This window comes from Periophthalmus magnuspinnatus, chromosome 11, assembly GCF_009829125.3.
Source record: "Periophthalmus magnuspinnatus isolate fPerMag1 chromosome 11, fPerMag1.2.pri, whole genome shotgun sequence".
NCBI classification, from domain to species: Eukaryota; Metazoa; Chordata; class Actinopteri; order Gobiiformes; family Gobiidae; genus Periophthalmus; species Periophthalmus magnuspinnatus.
The window spans coordinates 3704583-3728035 of record NC_047136.2 but is presented as its reverse complement, the minus strand read 5'-3'; the positions used below and the strand labels follow the sequence as shown (position 1 = coordinate 3728035).

At 38.6% G+C, this 23453-nt stretch overlaps 1 protein-coding gene across 1 annotated transcript; it reads right to left on the bottom strand.

Moving 5' to 3' along the window:
• Positions 1-8222: 8222 nt before the first annotated feature.
• LOC117379039 (1-acylglycerol-3-phosphate O-acyltransferase ABHD5-like) lies at positions 8223-19313 on the bottom strand. The gene is made up of 7 exons (XM_033975753.2): positions 19276-19313; positions 18471-18553; positions 14675-15068; positions 12799-12950; positions 10874-10985; positions 8809-8989; positions 8223-8713 (listed from the first exon to the last, which is right to left on the bottom strand). The coding sequence occupies exons 1-7, from the start codon at positions 19311-19313 to the stop codon at positions 8591-8593; spliced, it is 1083 nt and encodes a 360-aa protein (XP_033831644.2). The 3' UTR covers positions 8223-8590.
• Between the last annotated feature and the right edge of the window lie 4140 nt (positions 19314-23453).

Here is a 23453-nt window from a genome sequence, read left to right as displayed (position 1 = left end):
TCTTCAAATGTGCAGCGTGAACTGAATCTGCGTCTGAAAACACAAACTGCTGATGTGGCTGGTTTTGGTCTCATGGGAAAAAGGTGAAAGGTGAAACACGAGGAGGAGGGACGCGGTGTCGCCAAAGTAAATTTAACTCTGAGAATATGTGTGTCAACAGGACAGCTGCCACGGCCGCGGAGAGAGCGAGCGACACGTGCATCGGCGTAATCCAACACAATCCTCTCAAATGCACAACGCCGCCATCGCAGAATTAACACGCACACACATAAACACATACAGACACACACATACACACTTCCAAACGTGCCATGGATGTAGCTAAACCTCTAGCCGCTGCGTTCCAAACAGGAAGTGATCATGGGCGTGCTTCCGGCTCCATCGACTCTGGCTCCAATTCACTTTCTATTGAAAAACTGTGTCCTCTCTCTGTACCTGCTGCTGTCAGACTCGTCGTTTTGGTCTTAAATGTTCGTTTTAACCCGCTCCACATGAGTTTTTTTGTCAGTGATTCAAGATACAGTTGTCCCTCGCTATATCGCGGTTCACCTTTCGCGGTCTCGCTGTTTCACGGATTCTTTTAGTGTAATTTTTCATGCTTTTTTACAGTGTATGAACGTGCATTGTGTTGTGCGTCCTGATTGGCTGTTGGACTGTAGACCATTGTCCATCAGTCTCCTCCGTGCCGTGTCTCCTGTCCAGTACAGAATGTGTTCAGACAAATTTACATAAACGTTGGATCTCAGTGTGACTCTGAAGTGCTGTACGTTTGCAATTTGTTTTCCCCCCGACAAAACCCACAATGTCGATGAAACGTTCTGCACCGACAAAGACGCCTACGAAGGTTTGAACTTTGAGAGAGTTTAAACGAGAGAGAAATGTGAGAAAATGTTAACGCCTGTGTGAGAAAAGTGTATAAAGTGTGTGGTGAGGGGTTTTACAGACAAAAACATACAGAATAGTAAAAAATAAAGATGATACTTTGCAGATTTCGACTATTGCGGGTTATTTTTAGAACGTGACCCCAAGATAAACGAGGGACCAGTGTATAAACATATTAACAGACAAATCAGACGCCCTCTTTCCTCGAAGTCACTACCGGTGGCGTTGGCAACAGGTTTGATTGACAGCGTTGCTAAGCGCCCGCTCCCTGCTAAACCAGACGTGCAGGCGGGAAGGGGCTATAACTGCTAGCCTCGATGAGCTTCATTTAACTGAAGCTGAACGCTGTGGGTGACGTCACACTCACTTTTCGTCCACTTCTTTACACAGTCTGTAGTTTAAACTCTTTCAGATGTGCAGTTATGAAACATCTGCTCCGCGTGTCAATCAGCCGCAGTGATGTCACCCATTCAACCCGACGCTTGGAATTCTGGATCTGAAACTGTCAGTGGCTCTTTTTGGATTTTTTTTAATGTCTTTGTGAATGATTACGCGTTACATCACCGAGTCTCTTTTTCACGTTTGCGTTTCTGCAGCTGGTAAATCCCTCTCGGTTTGTTCCACTCCATTCAGGGCTGTGATCATTAACGCTGCCCCCACAGGCTCGATGTAAAAACGCAGAAAAAAAAAAAAGATGGATTTGATGTGAAGCTCGAGGAAAACGATTTGCATTTGATGAGCGTAGTGGGAGGAAGCAGGAGGAGAAAAGAAACGAGGGATATGCAAAAGGACTGGTGACTCGGCTCTGGAAATATGTGCGAGTGAAGCGAGCGTGTACCAACATGTATTTCATCATTTGCACATTACCACGGGAACGTTAGCAAAGAAACAGTGAGCAGTGGTGGAAGAAGTACACAATTACAGATACTGGAGTAAAAGTAAAAGCATCACATGGAAAAATCTACCTAAAAAGTATTAAAGTACCTGTTTAAAAGTCGTATATTACACAAAAATGACTCTTGTAGCTTTAAGTCGTGTTATAATGTCGTTAACGCATCAAAAACAGACCTGGAGTTGTGTTTTGTTTCATTCACACGTGTTTCAGTAACTCTTTATTATAAGTCTGTACATTTCCAAAGCTCAAAACGCTCTGTTCCACCTTGTGATGTCATCAAGTGGTAGTTTTGTTTTTTTAATTAACAGCTCCTTTTACCTTTAGTTCCGTAGAAGATTGGCAGTTCCAGATTCGCTGAAATGATCCAAGTGATTCTAGAAATGAAGGTGTGTGGAGTTTAAAAACACAGCGGAGCACTTCCTGTATCGCCACATGATGACATCACAAGGTGGAACAGAGTGTTTTCAGTTTGAGAGAAAAAGAACTCAGTCTAAATCTGCAGGTTTGTGTGTTAAACGTGTGAATGAAACAAACAAAAAAACACAACTCCAGGTCTGTTTGTGACGAGGAAACAACATTTGAACAGATCAGAAAACAGCGTAATATGAGCAATTAATGAGTAAAAAGTATAAATATTTTGTGCAGATTTTGAGCCTTAAAAAGTTTCAAATGTGGTGATTTTGATTTAAAAAAATTGAGCTGAGTTTTGTTCAACAGAAACAACTGAATCGATCATTTTTTCCAGTTGTTTTTACTTGTATATTTTAGTTTTGCTCAAATTATGAACGTGTTAAAAAATAAACCCTCAGCCTTTTCAGCAGGTTTCAAACTATAATGAAAAGTACTTTTTACTTTTCAAGTCCTGTTCAAAAATGTAGTGGAGTAGAAAGTACAGATACTGCTCTCAAACGTACTGAAGTAAAAGTAAAAGTATCCACTGTAAAATGTACTTCAGTAAAGAACAGATACAGAGGTAAAAAGTTACTCGAGTAAAAGTATCACATGAAAAAATCTACTGATGTAAAAATACAGACACAGAGAGAAAAAGTTGCTCAAGTAAACATACCACGAAAAAATACTTAAGTAAACGTACAAATACAGAGGTAAAAAGTTACTTGAGTAAAAGTACAGATACAGAGGAAAAAGTTACTTGAGTAAAAGAAAAAGTACAGCTAGAGGTAAAGACTTACTCGAGTAAAAGTACAGATACAGAAAAAAAAAAATCACAAAAGTAAAAAATCACATGAAAAAAAATCAACTTAAGTAAAAGTATTCAAATATGTTCAAGTAAGTAAGTATTCAAATATATTCAAAAATGTGTATGAAAACTACTTTTTACTTTTCAGTCCTGTTCAAAAATGTAGTGGAGTAGAAAGTACAGATACTGCTCTCAAATGTACTGAAGTAAAAGTAAAAAGTATCCACTGTAAAATGTACTTAAGTAAAGCACAGATACCTAATAATTCCACTTCAATACAGTACTTTTTATGTGTACTTTATGTGTACTTGTCGCTCTGATACCTGCGGTGAGTCATGTGACCGAGAGAACCTTCACGTGGGAGTTTGACGTCGGAACATTCCAGAAGTGTCTCGTCTTGCTCCGGGACTAAACGATCGCTTTAAGAAATGACAAAAACTTGGAGATATAAAAAAAAAAAAAAAAAACTATGAGAAATGACATGTTTGTGAAGCGATGTCAGTGTTTTACGTGACTGGCAGAGGGTTTGGGTGAATGTGGAAGGTGGTGATTTGTTTCTGATCGTGGCGTTTTTGAAGAAAGAGAAAAAAAAACCATGACCGAAAGTTCAAAAATGGCCGACTTCACCCATCACCGGACGCCAAGTGAGTTCAGTACGGAGCCTGGAAGAGGAGGCTGCTCGACTTTTGAAACCCAAACAAACAAAAAGTTACGCTATGATCCCCCGCTGAAACATTCAAAATTCAAAACTCGACTCCATTTTTCTACGACCTCTGACCTCTGACCTCCAAACTCTACGTCGTCATGTTGATGTTAAAGGTCCTACATGACACAAAACTGACTCTTGTAGCTTTAAGTCGTGTTATAATGTCGTTAACGCACCAAAAATAGGCCTTGGAGTTGTGTTTTGTTTCATTCTCACATGTTTGAGTCACACTTTATTATTAGTCTGTCACATCTCCAAAGCTCATAACGCTCTGTTCCACCTTGTGATGTCATCAAGTGGAAGTTTTCAAGTTTCAACAGCTCCTTTTACCTTTAGTTCAGTAGTAGATTGGCAGATTCCAGAGCTGAAATGATCCAAATGATTCTAGTGAAGATGGAGCACTTCCTGTATCACCCACAGACTATATAAAGACGTGGACTAAGTGAGTGTGACGTCACCCGCGGCGTTCAGCTCCGGTCAAATGAAGCTCATCGACGCTAGAGCGGTTATAGCCGTCAATTTGGAGCTGAATTGCGTATTTGTAATTCCCACCGCAAGTATCATAGCAACCAAAGAGCCAGTCGGGAGCGAGGCTGTTGAAGGTAACGCCCCCTTTCCGCTTGCAATGTTGGTTTAGCAAGGAGCGGGCGCTTAGCAACACTGTCAATCAAACCTGTTGCTAACGCTAACCTTGGGTGAAGAAGGCGCCTGATTTGTCTGTTATTAATGTTCATATCTTGATTTACAGACACAATAGTGAAATAAAAACCCCAGGGTCATGTAGAGGGTTAATACGAACATTTAAAAACAAAATGACGAGTCTGACAGCAGCAGGTACAGAGAGAGGAGACAGTAAAAAAAAAATAAATAATAAAAATAAAATAAACTCAAAATAAGTAAAAAAAAAAAATTAAAAAAAAAAACTTAAAATAAAAAAAAAATAAATAAATAAATAAAAACTCAAAATAACAAAAAAAAAAAAAAAATCTAAATAATTAAAAAAATGAACACCAAGATCATGTAGAGGGTTAATACGAACATTTAAGACCAAAATGAGTCTGACAGCAGCAGGTACAGAGAGAGGACCGTTTTTCAATAGAAAGTGAATTGGAACGAGTCGATGGAGCCCATGATCACTTCCTGTTTGGAACATGGCAGCTAGCAGGTTAACTATGTCCATTTATATAAACAGTCTATGGTACCACCGCATGACATCACAAGGTGGAACAGAGTGATTTTTTCAGTCTAAATCTGCAGGTTTGTGCGTTAAACATGTGTGAACGAAACAAAAAAACACAACTCCAGGTCTGTTTTTGATGAGGAAACGACATTAGAACAGATATGGGCTTTTTAAAAATGCGTTGGAGCTGTGCCTGGGCAGATGGCGGCGTGACCCGTGTGTGTGTGTGTGTGTCTGTGTGTCTTTGTGTGTGTTATTTTTGTGTGCACTTTTTTCACGTTGCTATTTTAAGCCTTTCTGTTGTGTTTTCAGTTCGGCCCAGTCCCAGCGTGAGACCCACTGTCACTTCACCAAACGCTCGTCCTAATCAGATGGAGCCATGTGACTGCGTGGGCGGGAGCGACGCAGACAGGCAAACAAATACTCGCAGTATTATGGGATGGCAGAGGGCTGTCCACGTTTAGCACCCCAGCAGGTGGCGCGCACATGTACCGTCGCTCCTGCTGGATTCTCTGCTGGCTGATTTGACACTCGGCCAGCTCCAACCAAGAAAAACAAGCGTATAACGTTCACATAATCATTTCCCCCGTCCAAGGCTCAGAACCGCGTCCTGAGAGGAGAGAGCGGCTGTCCAAAACGCGTCTCCGTAGCGACGCGTTGCCAGGAAACAGTTTGGGTGGGTTGATGGCTCACGAGATACTTCATTAAAGCTCCTATATTATGTAAAACTGACTCTTGGGAGCTTTAAGTCATGTTATGACGTTACCGCCTCAAAAACAGACCTGGAGTTGGGTTTTGTTTCATTCTGTTCCACCTTGTGATGTCATCAAGTGGTAGTTTTCAAGTTAACAGCTCCTTTTTACCTTTAAGTTCAGTAGTAGATTTGACAATTCCAGAGCTGAAATGATCCAAATGATTCTGGAAATGAAGGTGTGTGGAGTTTAAAAACACAGTGGAGCACTTCCTGTATCACCACACGATGACATCACAAGGTGGAACAGCGTGTTTTTTTTTCAGTTTGAGAGAAGAACTCAGCCTAAATATACAGGGTTTTTTGTGTTAAACATGTGTGAATGAAACAAAACACAACTCCAGCATTAGAACAGATCCAAAAACTACGGAGCCCGGCGTAGGACATTTGCAAAATATAATATTAATAATGATATCACGTTCCCACATGATATTATCTTGAGGGAATTACTTAATTATCACGAGCGGATGAGATATTACTTTTATTTTTTAAGTTAAATATCTTGTGCGCTTGTGAAAATACTGTATATGTTTCCTCAAGATAATATCTCGTTCCTTCATGATAATATATTTTTCGTTTTGTAAATATTCTTCTCCTTTCTGTCATCCGCAGGGCTCCGTAGAAACAGTGTAATATGGAGACACTTTAAAGGTTGAAGTTATTACGCAACGAGAGGAAGCAGCAGCATCATCTAAAAACTGGACGCGCTAGAACTGAAACGGGGGGAAAAAGCTGTGGATGATTTTGCTTCCCAAAAATGGAGCACATTTCAAGTACTTCCACCTCTCCTCCCTGGTATTTAACACTGGCTACACAAGATATTTTGGTGTTTGTTTTGTGTTATCTGTAAATTTTGTCTTTTGCTCTTTGGTTCAGCTCAAGTTGTTCTAAATGTGCTGAACTTGATTTAAATTGGCACATTAAACTGGATAGATTTGTGCCACTATTGCACTTTAATAATGTGGAGATAAAAAGTGTAGTTTCTTGTGTTCAAAATGGAAGAAAAAAACAGAAAACAATTGAATTTGTTATGTTATACAGTATAATGTGCACTGAACAGAGCCCAACCATAGACTGTTTATATAAATGGACATAGCTAACCTGCTAGCCGCCATTTGACAAACAGGGAGTGACCATGGGCGAACTTCCTGCTACTTTGACTCTGGCTCCAATTCACTTTCTATTGAAAAGACTTGTCATTTTAGTCTTAAATGTTCGTATTAACCCTCTACATGATCCTGGGGTTTTTATTTCACTATTGCGTCTGTAAATCAAGATATGAACATTAATAACAGACAAATCAGGCGCCTTCTTTCCCTGAAGTTGCTCCTGTTAGCGTTAGCAACAAGTTTGATTGACAGTGTTGCTAGCTGCCGGCTCTGTGCTAAACCAGTGGTGCGGGTAGAAAAGAGGCGTTACCTTCAACAGCCTCGCTCCTGATTGGCTCTTTGGTTGCTATGATACTTGTGGTCGGAATTACAAATATGAAATGTGGCACCAGATTAGCCGCTATAACTGCTAGCCTCGATTAGCTTCATTTGGATCATAGTCTGTGTAAAGAAGTGGACTCTCAGACTTTATCGTTTTGAAAGACGTCGGTTGTTTATAATCGAAACTGAAACCCGAGCTCGTTTGTGAGTTTAATGAAGAGCAGAAACTGAGGATTAGAAGAAAAAATAATAATAATAAAACAAAAGGTTCCAAACAAACGGTGGCTCTTCGACGTCCCGATGATGTCGCCTGAAACAAGAGGTATTTTTAGTCCTCCACAGACCGACCTTATTCTGTCACACAGAGACAGGCTCAGGGTACGGCTCAGGGTAGTACGGCTCACACATGTAGTACAGCTCAGTGTAGTACGGCTCACACATGTAGTACAGCTCAGTGTAGTACGGCTCACACATGTAGTACGGCTCAATGTGGTACAGCTCAGTGCAGTATGGCTCAATGTAGAACGGCTCAGTGTAGCACGGCTCACTGCAGTATGACTCAGTGCAGTACGGCTCAGTGTGGAATAGCTCAGTGTGGAATAGCTCACTATAGTACAGTTCACTATGGTACAGCTCAGTGTAGTACGGTTCAGTTTGGTACAGCTCAGTTTGGTACGGCTCAGTGTAGTACAGCTCAGTTTGGTACGGCTCAGTTTGATACGGCTCAGTGCAGTACGGCTTAGTGCAGTACGGCTTAGTGCAGTACGGCTTAGTGCAGTACGGCCCAGTGCAGTACGGCCCAGTGCAGTACGGCCCAGTGCAGTACGGCTCAGTGCAGTACGGCTCAGTGCACATGACTGTCAGAGTGGGTCACTTCACACAGTCTGTGATGGTCAGATCTCCTCCACTGGTTCGTGTTTTAAATCCACTTAAAAAAAAAAAATCCAATCCACATTTATGCATTTTTCTTGCTGTAAAATCCTAAATATTATAACAGTTAAAACAGAGTCACATTCAGAGCCGTTTGAGCCGTGCAGTTTGAACCGTCCTGTTTGCATCAGTCTGTTGTAAAAGAGCAGAACGTTTAGATGTAAAAGTAAAACAGATTCATCACCTTTTCATGTTTTGATTGTGTTAAAAAAGTTGTTTAAGATATTTTTAAACCTTGACTCCCCCCTGACAGGCCTGTGGCTCCGGCTCACAGAGGGACGTGCACTGGACTGTGACTCTGCTGCCCTCTGCTGGCCACCATGAGAACAGCACAGTGTGAGGGCGTAAAGGCAGTTTTCCTGGAATAGTCTTACTCTTTCACAGATATCACAGAAAAGGGAGACGTTTAAAAGTAAGAGAGAGGTCATGATGTTACAAAACAAGATTTCCACAATCACAAAACTGATAAAGAGCATTTGAGTCTGGATTTATTTACATAATATTTACACCAGCAATCGTTTCTGTTTCGGAGAATGGCTGCATTTAAATACAAATCTGAATAAATAAAGTGCATAATAATGTTAAGAGTCCATGTTTATACCCCACACAGTGTCCTCTCTACTCGAGGGGGGTGGGCTCGCTCTGACCGCTCCTCTCCGCTCGGCTGACGATCTGAAGGACAGTCTGGTTGAAATCGTCTGGCTGGTCTGCGAAAACATAATGTCCAGCTCCTCTGATCACCTAAACACACACACACACACAGATTTCATAATGTCGTTACGTCTCATCTTAAACATATGAACACATCGTTTGTCTCGGTCGTGTTCCAGACTGACTTTAATCTCCACGTCTGGCCTGCTTGTCTTGACGGCGTGTCCGGAGTCGCTGTCTATGCTCGAGCGGGAGCCGTAGATGAAGGAAATGGGAATGTCAGCCTGGACCCGTCCGATCCTCTGCAGCATCGGCCTCTGCGCCCAACCGTACGGAACGGTCATGTTCTTAAACGCCGTCTCGCCGCTGAAACAGACAGAGCGACGTCACAGGACAGAAACAGCGAACGTCTCTCTCATACGACTGTGGGAAGACGTGGATTGAGTGAGTGTGACGGCGCCCACAGCGTTTAGCTCCAGTCAAATGAAGCTAATCGAGGCTAGCAGTTATAGCAGCTAATCTGGAGTCAAATTCTGTGTATCAGAAGTATCATAGCAACCAAAGAGCCAATCCAGGCTGTTGAAAGTAACGCCCATTCCCACCTGCACTGCTGGTTTCGCAGAGAACGGGCACTTAGCAACACTGTCAATCAAACCTGTTGCTAACACTAGCAGAAATGACCTCGCGGACAGAAGGCGCCTGATTTGTCTGTTATTAATGTTCATATCTTGATTTACAGACACAATAGTGAAATAAAAACACCAGGATCATGTAGAGCGGGTTAATATGAACATTTAAGACCAGTTTTTTAGCGTAAAGTGAATTAGTGCCAGAGTCAATGGAGCCAGAAGCGCACCCATGATCACAGCAGCTAGCAGGTTAGCTATGTCCATTTATATACACTGCCTGGCCAAAAAAAAAAGTCGCCACCACACAAAAAAAAGTCACACACTCTAATATTTGGTTGTTCCGCCTTTAACTTTGATCACTTCTGCTTCTGCAACGTCACAGATTTATTTCCATCCAGTGTTGCATTAATTTTTCACCTGTTGCATTGATGCTGGTCGAGTCTGACGCTGCAGCTTCTCCAGCTCATCCCAAAGATTCTCAATGGGGTTAAGGTCTGGACTCTGTGGTGGACAATCCATGTGTGAAAATGACGTCTCATGCTCCTGATCCACTCTGTCACAATTTGAGCCTGATGAATCCTGGCATTGTCATCTTGGAATATGCCCCGCGTCATCAGGGAAGAAAAAATCCCCTGATGTAATAACCTGGTCATTCAGTATATTCAGGTGTCAGCTGACCTCATTCTGCTGAACCTCGACCGGACCAACTGCAGGACGCTCAGACCTATTTGCTTAGTTAAATCCAGGTGGCGACTTTTTTTTGGTGGTTAATACAGTAAATAAAAGGGACTTATTCCGCCTTCTACAGTTCAAATCTTATTATTACAACAAAAATACCCCAAATCTTTCCACTTTTGCAAAGAAATAATACTCACGAGGCCCAAAATATGTTGTTCCATATATGAGTCGATGAAGCCGGAAGTGCGCCCATGATCACTCCCTATTTGCAACACGGCGGCTAGCAGGTTAGCTAAGTCCATTTACATAAACCAGGCGTACCCAAAGTCCGGCCCGGGGGCCAATTGCGGCCCGTGTACAAATTTCCACTGGCCCGCAGCCTCTGGAATAAAAATAATTATGTGTGGCCCGTTGCACTGTTGACCAACGTAAAATACACATTTACAAGCGATATTATATTTCACCAAGGATGGCAGCGGGTCCGGGCCGTGCTCCGAGATCGCGCTGTTGCTCACTTTTAATGGAAATTGGATAAAAACAGGTTTAAAGAAATTCGTTTTTGAGCCAGACCAGGCCGATTTACTACAGTCCAGACCTCAGTTTCAGTCCAGTCTCAGTTTTTATTTGGTGAATAAATTTGAAAATCTCAGTGAATTAATTTTATTGTGATAATCAAAACCACAGATTAAATGTTCACTTTTTCATATTTATAATCTGTGTATAATTCATTTTGTTTTTGAAAGGTGAAAGCCAGTTGCAATAAAAAAAATGATTTAAAATTTTGCATTGCATTTAATATTAATGGTTCAAAGAATGATCAGGGTGAATGTTCGGCCCCCCGCACCTTTTCACCTCACCAACCCTGGCCCTCATTGCAAAAAGTTTGGACACCCCTGACATAAACAGTCTACGTTCACAGCGCATATACAGTGTCGTGCTCTACCTTGGATCTTGTGCGTTGAGGTGGTAGATGTACTCAGACACGGTGTCGTCGTCAAACACAGACGAGTATTTCTGTTTAAAGTCGGACCTGATTGTCTGGACCAGCATGGGCCCTGTTTCAGAACAACAAACACAAGTAAAAGCATTAGCGTCTCCGGCGTTCTATTTATATTTATACAGTCCCTGGAAATGTGTGTTCAGGCCGAGCACTGGACGGTGAGGGTCATGTGATGCGTTTTCTAGGTGAGGTCAGAGGTCGGCCATTTTGAGACAGGATGAGCTTGTGCTGATCAGAGATTTTTAATAAACTACTGGGAGTAAATGTGTGGAAAGAGATGAGCAGCCGGAAAGAAGGAAAAGAGAGGTTGAGGATGTAGTAACAAGATATTTTAAACTGGAACGGTCACAAATAGTATAAATTTAAAAAATGTTCTGTGTTGTTTCAAGCTTAAAGGTCTTATATCACGCAAAGAATTAAATCATGTTCTACTGCTGTTACCTCCTCAAAAACAGACCTGAAATTGTGTTTTGTTTCACTCACACATGTTTGACTAACACTTTATTATTAGTCTGTAACATCTCCAAAGCTCAAAACGCTCTGTTCCACCTTGTGATGTCATGAAGTGGTAGTTTTCAAGTGAACAGCTCCTTTTACCTTTAGTTCAATAGTAGATTAGCAATTCCAGATTCGCTGAAATGATCCAAATGATTCTAGAAATGAAGGTGTGTGGAGTTTAAAGACACAGTGGAGCACTTCCTGTATCACCACATGATGACATCACAAGGTGGAACAGAGTGTTTTCGGTTCAGAGGTAACTCCTGAAGTGAACAGCTGTAAGGAGAAAAATCTACACTAGCGGAGCAAGTTTGGACACACCGTTCAGTGTTTTAGATTTCATATACAAACAGAAGACATCAAATATATGAAGTAAGATATATGGAATTATGTAGCAAAGAAAAAATGTAAATATTTATTGTTGAAGCCTAACCACAGTTTTATCTTTTTTTTTATTATTGTGATAATTATTACTATTTTGTTTTGATTTAATATTCACTTAAAGTTCATGATTTGAAGTTATTTCAGTCATTTTTGATGATTTATTTTAAAAAGGTAGAACAGCTGTGGTGCCACAAATTTGGACCTTACATCTAAAGTTAATTATTACAAAAATTATTAATATTAAAAGTTTGAAAGCTCAGGGATAATCAGCTACGAGCTAACTAACGACCACAACACCTGTAGTTTTATTTAAAATCTGTTTCTGAAACTTTATAAACTGCCAAATTATTAAAACATTTTGCAGAATCTTTTGTTTTAAATCTGCTTTTTCTGACTAAAAACAACCATATTCTGGACATAAACTGTATAAAGACGTGAACTAAATGAGTGTGGATTATTTTGGTAATTTTTGATGATTATTTGTTCACTAAATAATCAGATTTATTTACATTTTCCATTTAATTCATTATCACTAATGTTAATCAGAAGCTTTACCTCATTAATGTTTATTTTTGTATTATTTTGTGGTCTATGGCTCCTTATTTAAGACGTGTGCAGGTTCATCGGGGGAAAGTGACGTTTTTTCACCTTCTGTCGCTCTGTAAATTTTGTTTTTGTTTGTATTTGTGTGTCCTCAACAATGTGGACTCTCGGTAAAGCATTTTTAACTGCATTTGGATTGTTCTATGGATTTATTTCACTTTTGGGGCATTTTAAAAGGTAGAACAGCTGTGGCGTCACAAATTTAGACCTTACATCTAGAGTTAACTGGCTTTTTTTCTTTACTACATGACTCCATTTGTCTTACTTCATATATTTGACGTCTTATGTGTGTATTTAAAATGTAGAAAGTAGCTAAATTAAGCCGTTGAATGAGATGTCGTGTCCAAACTTTGGCCTGGTCGTGTACATTTCCGCGTGCTAACCTAAGGGTCCTGCCAGTCTGAGCGCCGCCAGAGGGTTGAAGGGGCTCATGAACGCTCCCATGGCTCGGATCCACATCGGGAAGGAGCGGGAGTTGGGATTTTCGGGACGTGCCGCAAACCCCCACGGCTCCACCAACAGGAGATGTTTAACTCTGCAGCACAGACACACGACACAGAGGGAGTTAGACGGATTCATTTTGCAGATGTTACAAAGCCGTGTGCACAGAACAGGGCTCGTTTTACTTTTGATTTTGAAAAATTCTATATAGCTAAAAAAAAAATATTCAAGTTACACAGGGCGGGATTATCAGAGGCAGGGATTATGTCAGTCGTAAGAGGAATGCACATGGACTCGTATTTTACAGCTATAATCTTGGGTTCCATTTCAGATTGGCAAAAGATCACATAAAAAAAAAAATAAATAAATAAAATAAAAATAAAAATAAAAATAAAATAAAATAAAATAAAATAAAATAAAATAAAATAAAATAAAATAAAATAAAATAAAATAAAATAAAATAAAATAAAATAAATATGTGAAAAAAATCTGTTTCTTTTGTTTAAATTGGCATTTTTAAATAGAAATACTTTGAAATAAAATTCATTCATCTTTTGCGATTGCTGGGTCCATGCTGTCTGAATGAAAGGCTAAAAACAAAAACATATCCTAGATTATGGAGCTCCACCCCCCAGGTTAAATACAAATTTCCGATTCCTTTTTGCCATAGATTTTCTGAAAAAAAAATTAAGGTTAAAAGTTTGAAAGCTCAGAGCTAATCAGATACGAGCTAACTACTGACCACAAGACCTGTCATTTTATTTAAAATCTGTTTCTGAAACTTTATAAACTGCTAAATGATTAAAACATTTTGCAGAATCTTGTGTTTTAAATCAGATTTTTTTTTTTTTTTTTTTACTTAAAACAACCGTGTTATGGACATAGACAAGAAGTGGAGTGAGTGACTGTGACATCACCCACAGCACTGAAGCTCATCGAGGCAAGAGCAGTTATAGCGGCCAAATTTCCGATCATGAGTATCATAGCAACCAAAGAGCCAATCCGGAGCAAGGCTGTTGAAGATATTGCCCCTTCCCACTCACACCGCTGGTTTAACAGGGAGTGGGCGCTTAGCAACACTGTCAATCAAACCTGTTGCTAACGCTAGCGGGAACAACCTCAGGGAAAGAAAGCGCCTGATTTGTCTGTTATTAATGTTCATATCTTGATTTACAGACACAATAGTGAAATAAAAACCCCAGGATCATGTAGAGGGTTAATACGAACATTTAAGACCAAAATAACGAGTCTGACAGCAGCAGGGACAGAGAGAGAGGTCATAGTTTGTCAAAAAACAAACAAAAAAAACCCCTCAAAATAACTAAAGAAAATAAACTTAAAAAAAAAAAAACTAACTAAAAGTAACAAAAAAAATTATAAAAATAACTAAAAACAAACAAAAAAACAAAAGAAAAAAATTTTAATAACTAAAACAAAAAAAAAAATAAAATAAATAAACTTAAAAAATTAACTCAAAAAACTAAAACAAACCCCAGGATCATGTAGAGCGGGTTAATACGAACATTTAAGACCAAAATGACGAGTCTGACAGCAGCAGTTACAGAGAGAGGAGACAGTTTTTCAATAGAAAGTGAATTGGAGCAGATGGAGCAGGAAGCGCGCACATGATCACTTCCTATTTAGAACGCAGCGGCTAGCAGGTTAGCTATGTCCATTTACATATACAGTCTATGGTTGTGCATAATAGTTAGCATGTAGCTGATTAGCCTTTCTAGCGGTCACTGTTGAGCTGTATTGCTGGTAGTTAAATAACATGACCCAAGTAAAGAAATCAGTGAAATCCTAACACCAGCTGACCTTTGTGGGTATTTGAGAGCGTAAGCCGCAGCCAGGTATCCCCCGAAGTTATGTCCAAGAAGGAGCATCCCCTCTATCCCAACTCTCTCCCTCCACTCGTCCAGCGCATCCAAAAACAGCTCCTCTGCCAAAACCGGGTCAGCGCAGAACCGAGGTCGGCTGCTGCGTCCAAAACCCAGTAAGTCTAAGGCATACACAGACCCCCAGCTGGAGAGAGCGTCCAAGTTCTGAGCCCACAGTCCCACACCTCCTCCGATCCCGTGCAGCAGGACCAACGGGACGCGTGGACGGGACGGGGGAGCGGAGGAGCTGGACTGCGGGGAAAAGGCCAACGTCCAGAGAAAGTTGCAGTTAGAGATTCGGACGTGCTGCCTGGAAAATGGCTTCTTGACGACTGCAACGGCATAAAAGTCAAACAAAAATACATATAAGTCTGTAGAAGGAGTGTTGGGAAGTAATTTTAAAAGTGACTGTATTCTGGTGCAGTTACTCTTTCATTTGGTGGTATTCAGATTACACTGGTCCCTTGTTTATCGCGGGGGTCACGTTCTAAAAATAACCCGCAATAGGCGAAATCCGCGAAGTATCAGCTTTATTTTTTTACATTTTCGTATATGTTTTTGTCTGTAAAACCCCTCACCACACATTTTATACACTTTTCTCACACAGGCGTTAACATTTTCTCACATTTCTCTCTTGTTTAAACTCTCTCAAAGTTCAAACCTTCGCACGTTCATAAGCTGTAAAAAAAAAAGCATGTAAAATTGCACAAAAAAATCCACAAAATAGAGAGACCATACAACGGAGTATAAGGGTCACTTAAATAAAAAGAATTATAAGGGCGCTACGAGAAAAAAAGTTGTAATATTACGAGAATAAAGTCGTATTTTTATGAGAGTATAGGCTGCTGTGTGTGAGTGACCAGTGCGTTGTGTGTGTCATGGAGAATTTGGAGCATTTTGTTCAGATAAACTTTCAACTGGGGTTTACACACGATGAAATACTGTGTCTTTTATTCCACCATCACCGCACTATCATCAGTATACGTACTTTGAAGGGACACTGCATGTATTTGAGTTTGTTTAGTCACAGGAACCAGACAGATTTGAAAGAAATTGCTACATCTGAATAAAATGCTCCAAATTCTTCATAACGCACTGGTCACTCATTCACGCACAGCAGCCTATTCTCTCATAAAAATACGACTTTATTCTCGTAATATTACAACTTTAATGTCGAAATGCTACGACTTTATTCTCGTAGTGCCCGCATATTTTTAATTTTATTTAAGTGACCCTTATACTCCGTCGTAAGACCGTGAAAGGTGAACCGCGATATAGTGAGAGACAACTCACTACTTACTCAGTTACTTATTATAACATTGATCAGAAAATAACAGTTTGAAAGACGACTGCATATAATTTAATTTAAAATCTGTTTCTGAAACTTTATAAACTGTTAAATTATTCAAATAATTAGCAGAATCTTGTGTTTTAAATCTCCTTTTTGGACTTAAAACGACCGTCTCATGGACATAAACTGAATAAAGAAGTGGATTAAGTGAGTGTGACGTCACCAACAGCGTCCGGCCTCAAATGAAGATCATCGAGGCCAGAGCAGTTATAGCGGCTAATTCTAACTGCAAGTATCACAGTTTTTTGTTTGTTTTTTAAAAATTATTATAATTATTTGTCTTGGGCAAATGGACATCTTTTCTCTTTGCATAGCCTAGGCAGCCACAATCGATATCAATCAACACAATGATACAAGAGACAAGGAAAAAATAAACAAAAACAGACAAACAAAACACACACACACAAAAAAAGAGTATCTCCGATTGCCCAAAAAGGAGTGGGAAGAAGAAAACTTATTTAATCCCACCCCCTCTGTTATTATTTCTTACATTTAGCATACTTTACTTCCTTTTCATGATTGTATTACATGATTACATTGGGGACTATGAGTTACTTTCATGCAACTTAAGTGTTACATCATATTGGATAAGGTGCCAACAATGGTAAGGAAAGTTATTAATACCAACAATGGTAATAAACAGCAATACAGCAAAAGTAATGGACAGCAAAATACAACAATGGTAATGGACAACACCCCTCCGGTTGTAAAATGGCTTCTTGACAAGTACTGGAAGTAAGAAGCTGGGAAGTAACTGAATGCATGTACCAAAAATAACAATTCTGAATAGTAATTCCGTAACTGTAATCTGGTACAGTTACTCTTTCAGTTGGTGGTATTCAGATTACAGTTACTTATTATAACATTGATCAGAAAATAGTGTAATATGGCCCCTTTAATATCCAGTCTTGTAACGTCTAAACCTTGTAATACTGTGGAGTAAACCAGAGCATGTTTAAATATACTGTACATGTTGGGAAGAATACAAAACAGATAATCTAATAGTACTTTCTGGACTTAAAACACGCACTTGCTTGGCCCGAGAGAGCTCAAAATGTAACCGCGGGTGGAGAATTCAAACAGGAACATGACTAAATAAATAAGAAAAAAGCACATGGTCTCTCCATACAATAGCGCCCCCTATAATACACGTAAAACACACAACTTTGTCTTATTGGCATGAAACCTGGGGACTTAATTGTCGGCCTCAAATCAGTTCTTGTGTTAAATTGGAAGTTGGAAAGAGATTGGACAGAACAGCGTTAATAAAGTCAGACGATTTGTAGAGGTAATTTTGAGTAGCTGTAATCTGGTACTGTTACTCTTTCAGTTGGCGGTATTCAGATTACAGTTACTTTTCTCAAATTGTAGTAGCGGATCACTAAAACAAAGTACTATTTTAGTGAAGAAAATATAAAACACAGCTCCTGCGATGAGGCATGTGGGATTTTTCTTTCTCTGATCAGGGATAAATAAGTAAATAAATGCAGAACAAACATAAAGTTCTTTTTTTTTAAATCCTTTGTCATATTTTTACACTATAATATAATGCAGTGTAAAAGTATTCCAAGTATTCTGAATGCAGTACTCTGATTCTTTACATTTTAATGCAGGTATTCAGTATTCTGTAATCGGTAGTGCGACATAACAAAGTAAAAGTAGTAGTAAAAGTACTGTATTTAAATAAAGTACAGATCCCTAAGATTTTGACTTAAGTACATTTTAAAGTGGGTACGTTTTACTTTTACTTCAGTACATTTGAGAGCAGTATCTGTACTTTCTAATCCACTACGTTTTTGAACAGGACTGAAAAGTAAAAGTACTTTTTACTATAGTTGCTGAAAAGGCTGAGCGTTTATTTTTAACATGTTCATAATTTGAGCAAAACTAAAATATACAAATAAAACAGGTAGAAAAAATACAATGTTTCTGTTTAACAAAATTCAGCTCAAATCTTTATCAAAATCACTACATTTGAAGCTTTATTAGATCTGAAAATTTGTGTGAAATACTTTTACTTTTTACTCTTGAAGTACATTTTTAAACATGCACTTACTTTTACGTTGATTTTTTCATGTTGATACTTTTACTTTTCGTATGTTTTTGTACTGATATCTGTACTTTTACTTATGTAACAGAGCTGAGTACTTCTTCCACTGTTCTATGTAACTAAATACATTTTCAAAGTACATTTCCCATCACTGTATATCCCAATTTCCGTTTTTTAATCTAGGATTCCACACAGCATCCAATCTCATAGTGATATAGGCACTATAGGTGACATATCTTGCTCAAAACTACAATGACTCTATGGTTTCGTACGCCTAAACTAGTGCTCTGCAACCCTTGAAAATAAAACATCATATAAATATTTCATGCCTACTTTTAAGCATTTTTTCCTCGGCTTCTTTGAGCTGTGTTGGGGAGGTGGGGCGCCATGAGGGAAGCCAACTCGAGACCCAAGAGCTGCAAAAACAAGACACAGAACGTAACAGGACATTGTGTACTAGTCCTGCTGTATAATGTGTACATAGACAAAACGTACAGTGAACTTTGACCTCTGCAATCTGGAAGTTGCGGAATCTAATCAATAGTTACCATAGTCTAACCCATATGTACAACCAGAGATAAAGACAAAGACACTGCTGTAAATTACATGGAATTAGGGCATTTTAAAGTACCAAGAATAGGGTTTTTGTTATTTTAGTTTAAACATATATAAAAGGTATTTTATTTATTTTATATTATTATTATTATTATTATTATTATTGTTAAAAAAAATATTGATTATTTTTCCAGAGCAAAGTTTAGTTTTACATAAACATAAACGTATTTTATTTATTTTATTTTAATTAATTTATTATTATCATTTATGTTATCATTATCATCATTATTATTAGTAGTACTTTATTTTTGTTATAGATTATTTTTACAGACCAACGTTAAACATAAACGTAATTGAGTTTAATTTTATGAGCATACTAATGTTTAATTTTTCACCACTTATTACAATAAAATATAATCAAAATACAAAATTTAAGCGTAATAAATAAAAGTTAAAGGTAAAACGTCGAACTTTACGTCGCGTCACGTGCTCCTGAAGAGGTCACAGCGCCTCACGATGACCCCAAACAAACCCCGAAATTTAACTTTAACCCCAGACGTTAAAATGGCGGACACAGACTCACCAGGGCTCCTGTCTCGGGGGGACGACCTGCTCCGCCATCCTCCGCATGTTTAGACCGTGGATGTGCGCTTTAAAGTGACTTCTCCATCAGAATGTCAACGGTTTGAACGTGTAATGGCCCGAGGCGTTCAGGTGAAGCGCGGAATACGAGATTTAGCCATTTGTAAACAGGGCGATTTTGATATTTACAGACTGCACTTGAACCTCTCAGCTGTTTAACGGAAATTGATTTTTTATTTTACTTTATTTTTTTTATTTTTTTGACTATTAATTGTTGAACTTTTCTACTTTGCCATCTTTATTGCTATTAATAAAAATAAAAAATAAAAATATTTTTTTTCGTTAGAGAAGACCACGTGATGTAAAACGAGTTTCGGAGTTTAAAAAAACCAAAAAAAAAAACCCGTAGAGGTAATGGCATACAAACAAACAACAAACAACATGGGGAACACAGCTTCTGTAATGCACAAAAAAATTAATAAAAATTTACATTTTTGGCACAGACAGATTTGAGCAACTTCAGGGAGGAGTAGAATAGTTTAAATTTACTCATAAAATGTTGAAAGCAGGAGGTAGAGTTTAGGAGGGGCCTAGCTGGTTTAGTTATTTATCAATACTATTCTAGCTAAACTGGGCAGAGTCTGTGACAGTGATTGCTTTTGTTTTGACTGATCCTAATCTGATACCCAATAAGTACCACAATACCAAAGTTTTCTATCTCCATGGAAACAATTAGGTGACACAACCAGAACAAGTTATAAATTAGATCTGTGGACTGGTGACACCGCTCACAACATGTTTTCCAAGATAATTTCTTCGCTAGGTTAGTTTAATTAATTTTAACAGTGTAATCTGCCTGACAACCTGCTTCAGTGGTGATAAAGTACTCAATTTTGTTATTTAAGTAAAAGTAAAAGAGCAAAATAAATATATAAAAATAAAATTGGCTACTCGAGTAAAAGTATCACATGAAAAAAGAAAAATTTAAAAAAGAAAAAGTAAAATTTACTTTAAGGGTTCAAAGTAAAAGTATTTCACGCAAGTGTTTAATGTAGTGATACTGATTAAAAATATAAACATATTTTGGTCACAGTAACAATACAAATCAATTTCTTCATTTTTCTTCTAAATTTTGTCTATTTATTTTAGTTTTGCTCAAAGTCGAAGCTTGAATTCTTAAACTTTACTCAGGATGTTTCCACGAACAAAAAATAACCCCTCAAACTTTATGAAAAGTACTTTTTACTTTTCAATCCTGTTCAAAAATGTGCTGGAGTAGAAAGTACAGATACTGCTCTCAAATGTACTGAAGTAAAAGTAAAAAGTATCCACTGTAAAATGTACTTACGTAAAGTACAGATACCTAAATATTCTACTTAAATACAGTACTTTTACTTTGTTTTCTTCCACCAATGACCTGCTTTTTAACAAACTTGACGTGAAGTGGAAACACAAAGCATAGGACAGGTTTACCATGGACAAAACAGTAAATAAAACAAAAAACAAAATGATTATCCCTCCTCTTCTCACTGCTGTTTGACTTTATATTCCTATTGACATCCAAGTAGTTAAAATGTTTGCAGACACAGACAGTTTAATTGCCAGTCGCCCTTTCACAATAAAATGCTGATAGCGCGATACGATGTGAAATAAATATAGATTATAAATGATCATTTTGAAACCAAACCTAAACCAGAATTAACCACAAAAAACTGCTGTAAATGTACGATACTGTTAGCTGCAATAAAAGTAGTTAGTTTGTGTCTAAAACAAGTCATTAAAGTTCATAATTCAATCTTCCACTGCTCAAGTCTGATCGTAAGCACAGAAAATGAACCCAAAACTAGTGAAAAAAATGGTTCCATCTAACATATACTGATGATAATTCGATATTCTGTTCGTCGTGACAGGCCTGGTTGCAGCTTATAGCCCATAGAGATCCACGGAGTTAAAGTTTCATGATGCTGCCGGCGTGGACGGTTTGGTTCAGGTTGTTCTTCGCTCCCCACAGGTTAATGCCAGCGTCTATATTCATAGTTATGTGTTTTTCTGCCTGAACTGACTCGGCTTGGAGAGATGTGTGTTCTTCTGGCCCCATAATGATGTGTTTTGTAGTGACAGGTAACAGAAGCCCCAACCTGTGATTTGCATTTTGATTTTTTTTTCAGAGCGTACAATGGATTTTCTGTTTCAGCCTATGTTAAAAATCCCATAATGTAAAATAAATGGTGTATGGTTACGTTTTTATATAGCAATTTTCTGTTTTCCAGGTCCACCTTCTCTTAAAGCATTCTCCAACTGAAGTACACGCCGAACGTAAGTCTGAAAAAATACAAAATAAGACCTTTAATATAAACATTAAAGGTTCTATAACACAAACTTGACTCTCGTGAGCTTTAAGTCGTGTTCTAATGCTGTTCCCGCATCAAAAACAGACCTGGAGTTGTGTTTTGTTTCATTCACATTTGTCTGAGTAACACTTTAAACACTCAAAACGCTCTGTTCCACCTTGTGATGTCATGAAGTGGCAGTTTTTTTTCAAGTTAACAGCTCCTTTTACCTTTAGTTCAGTAGTAGATTGTGAACTCCAGGGCTGAAATGATCTAAATTATTCTATAAATGAAGGTGTGTGGAGTTTAAAGACACAGTGGAGCACTTCCTGTATCACCACATGATGACATCACAAGGTGGAACAGAGTGTTGTCAGTTTGAGAGACATTTGTGTGGGTATTTAGCAAATTGCAGGGACTAAAATCTGTATATGCACCCGATTTGTGGGGACCTGACAAAATCAGATCCTCACGACGTAAATCCTTCAGTGATGTGTTTTAAAGTTAAGATATTGGTTGAATATATGGTTTGTGTTTAGGTTAAGGTTTGGCAAGTAGTAAATCTTAAGTATTATTAGGGATACACCGATCCAGTACTGATATCGGTTCAGCTAACATCCCGTTTACTGTCAATGTTGACCCAAAATGCCTCAAAATATCAAATTTGTATTTTTACAAAGCTGTTCTGTAGTTACTTTAAAGGTTTTATATTACGCAAAATTGACTCTTGTAGCTTTAAGTCATGTTCTAATGTTGTTACCTCCTCAAAAACAGACCTGGAGTTGAGTTTTGTTCCATTCACGCATGTTTGAGTAATCCTACGTCTACATCTCCAAAGCTCAAAATGCTCTGTTCCACCTTGTGATGTCATGAAGTGGTAGTTTTCAAGTTAACAGCTCCTTTTAGTTCAGTAGTAGATTGTCAAATCCTGGGCTGAAATTATCCAAATTATTCTAGAAATGAAGGTGTGTGGAGTTTAAAAACACAGCGGAGCACTTCCTGTATGACATGATGACATCACGAGGTGGAACAGAGCGTTTTCAGTTTGAGAATATGCAGTGTTTGTGCTTTAAACATGTGCGAATGAGACAAAACACAACTCCAGGTCTGTGTGTGATGAGGAAACAACAACATTATTATTATTATGAACTAAAACGTCTCTTCTCTTTAAACTCGCAGCCCAAACATTCTGTAATTCAGTCTCCTTCAGATTAGTCAGCAGCATTTGGTGTTTCTCAGACGTTGCCCAGTGCACTATGGGTAATCAGAGTTAGCAGGCTGTTAGCGGGAGCCAGGGAGGACGTGGAAGAAGGCGGAGAGTCTGTCTGGTTGCTAGGAGACGTGATCGGCGCCAAGAGTGGATATGATTTATAATGGCCCGCCTCTGTCTCACTTTCTCTACTTCTTTCATGTTTCCTCTCCTCCCTCTCTCTTTCCTCTGGCCTTATTCCCTCCCTCATCCATTAGCTCGTCTACAGAACAACCGATCGGGGTACTTTAGACTCATGATGTCACTAGTGAATCTCTATTTTGCCCATTTTGAGAAAGGTATAATTAACTTTTTATGCAATTTCATAAAGTAAAAGCTTTAATTCTAATTTAATTTGATGTAACTTCACACAACAACAGGGCCGGTCCAGCGTATAAGCAGATTGAGCAGCTGCTAAGGGTTCCGAGGCCACTAGGGGGCCCCCATACATTTATATTGAAAATAATATACATTGTTTGCTTGTTTATCGCAGGGGTTACTTTCTAAAAATAACCCGTAATAGGCGAAATCCGCGAAGTATCAGCTTTATTTTTTACAGTTATTCTATATGTTTTTGTCTGTAAAACCCCTCACCACACA

Excerpts from the sequence above, each read along its gene's own strand:
- LOC117379039 (XM_033975753.2), bottom strand. The coding sequence starts at position 19,313 with ATGGCGGAGCAGGTCGTCCCCCCGAGACAGGAGCCCTG. Across the intron at positions 15,069-18,470 it reads CGAGGAAAAAATGCTTAAAA|TCGTCAAGAAGCCATTTTCC; the intron begins GTAGGCATGAAA and ends ATGCCGTTGCAG. Across the intron at positions 8,714-8,808 it reads GGCCAGACGTGGAGATTAAA|GTGATCAGAGGAGCTGGACA; the intron begins GTCAGTCTGGAA and ends GTGTGTGTTTAG.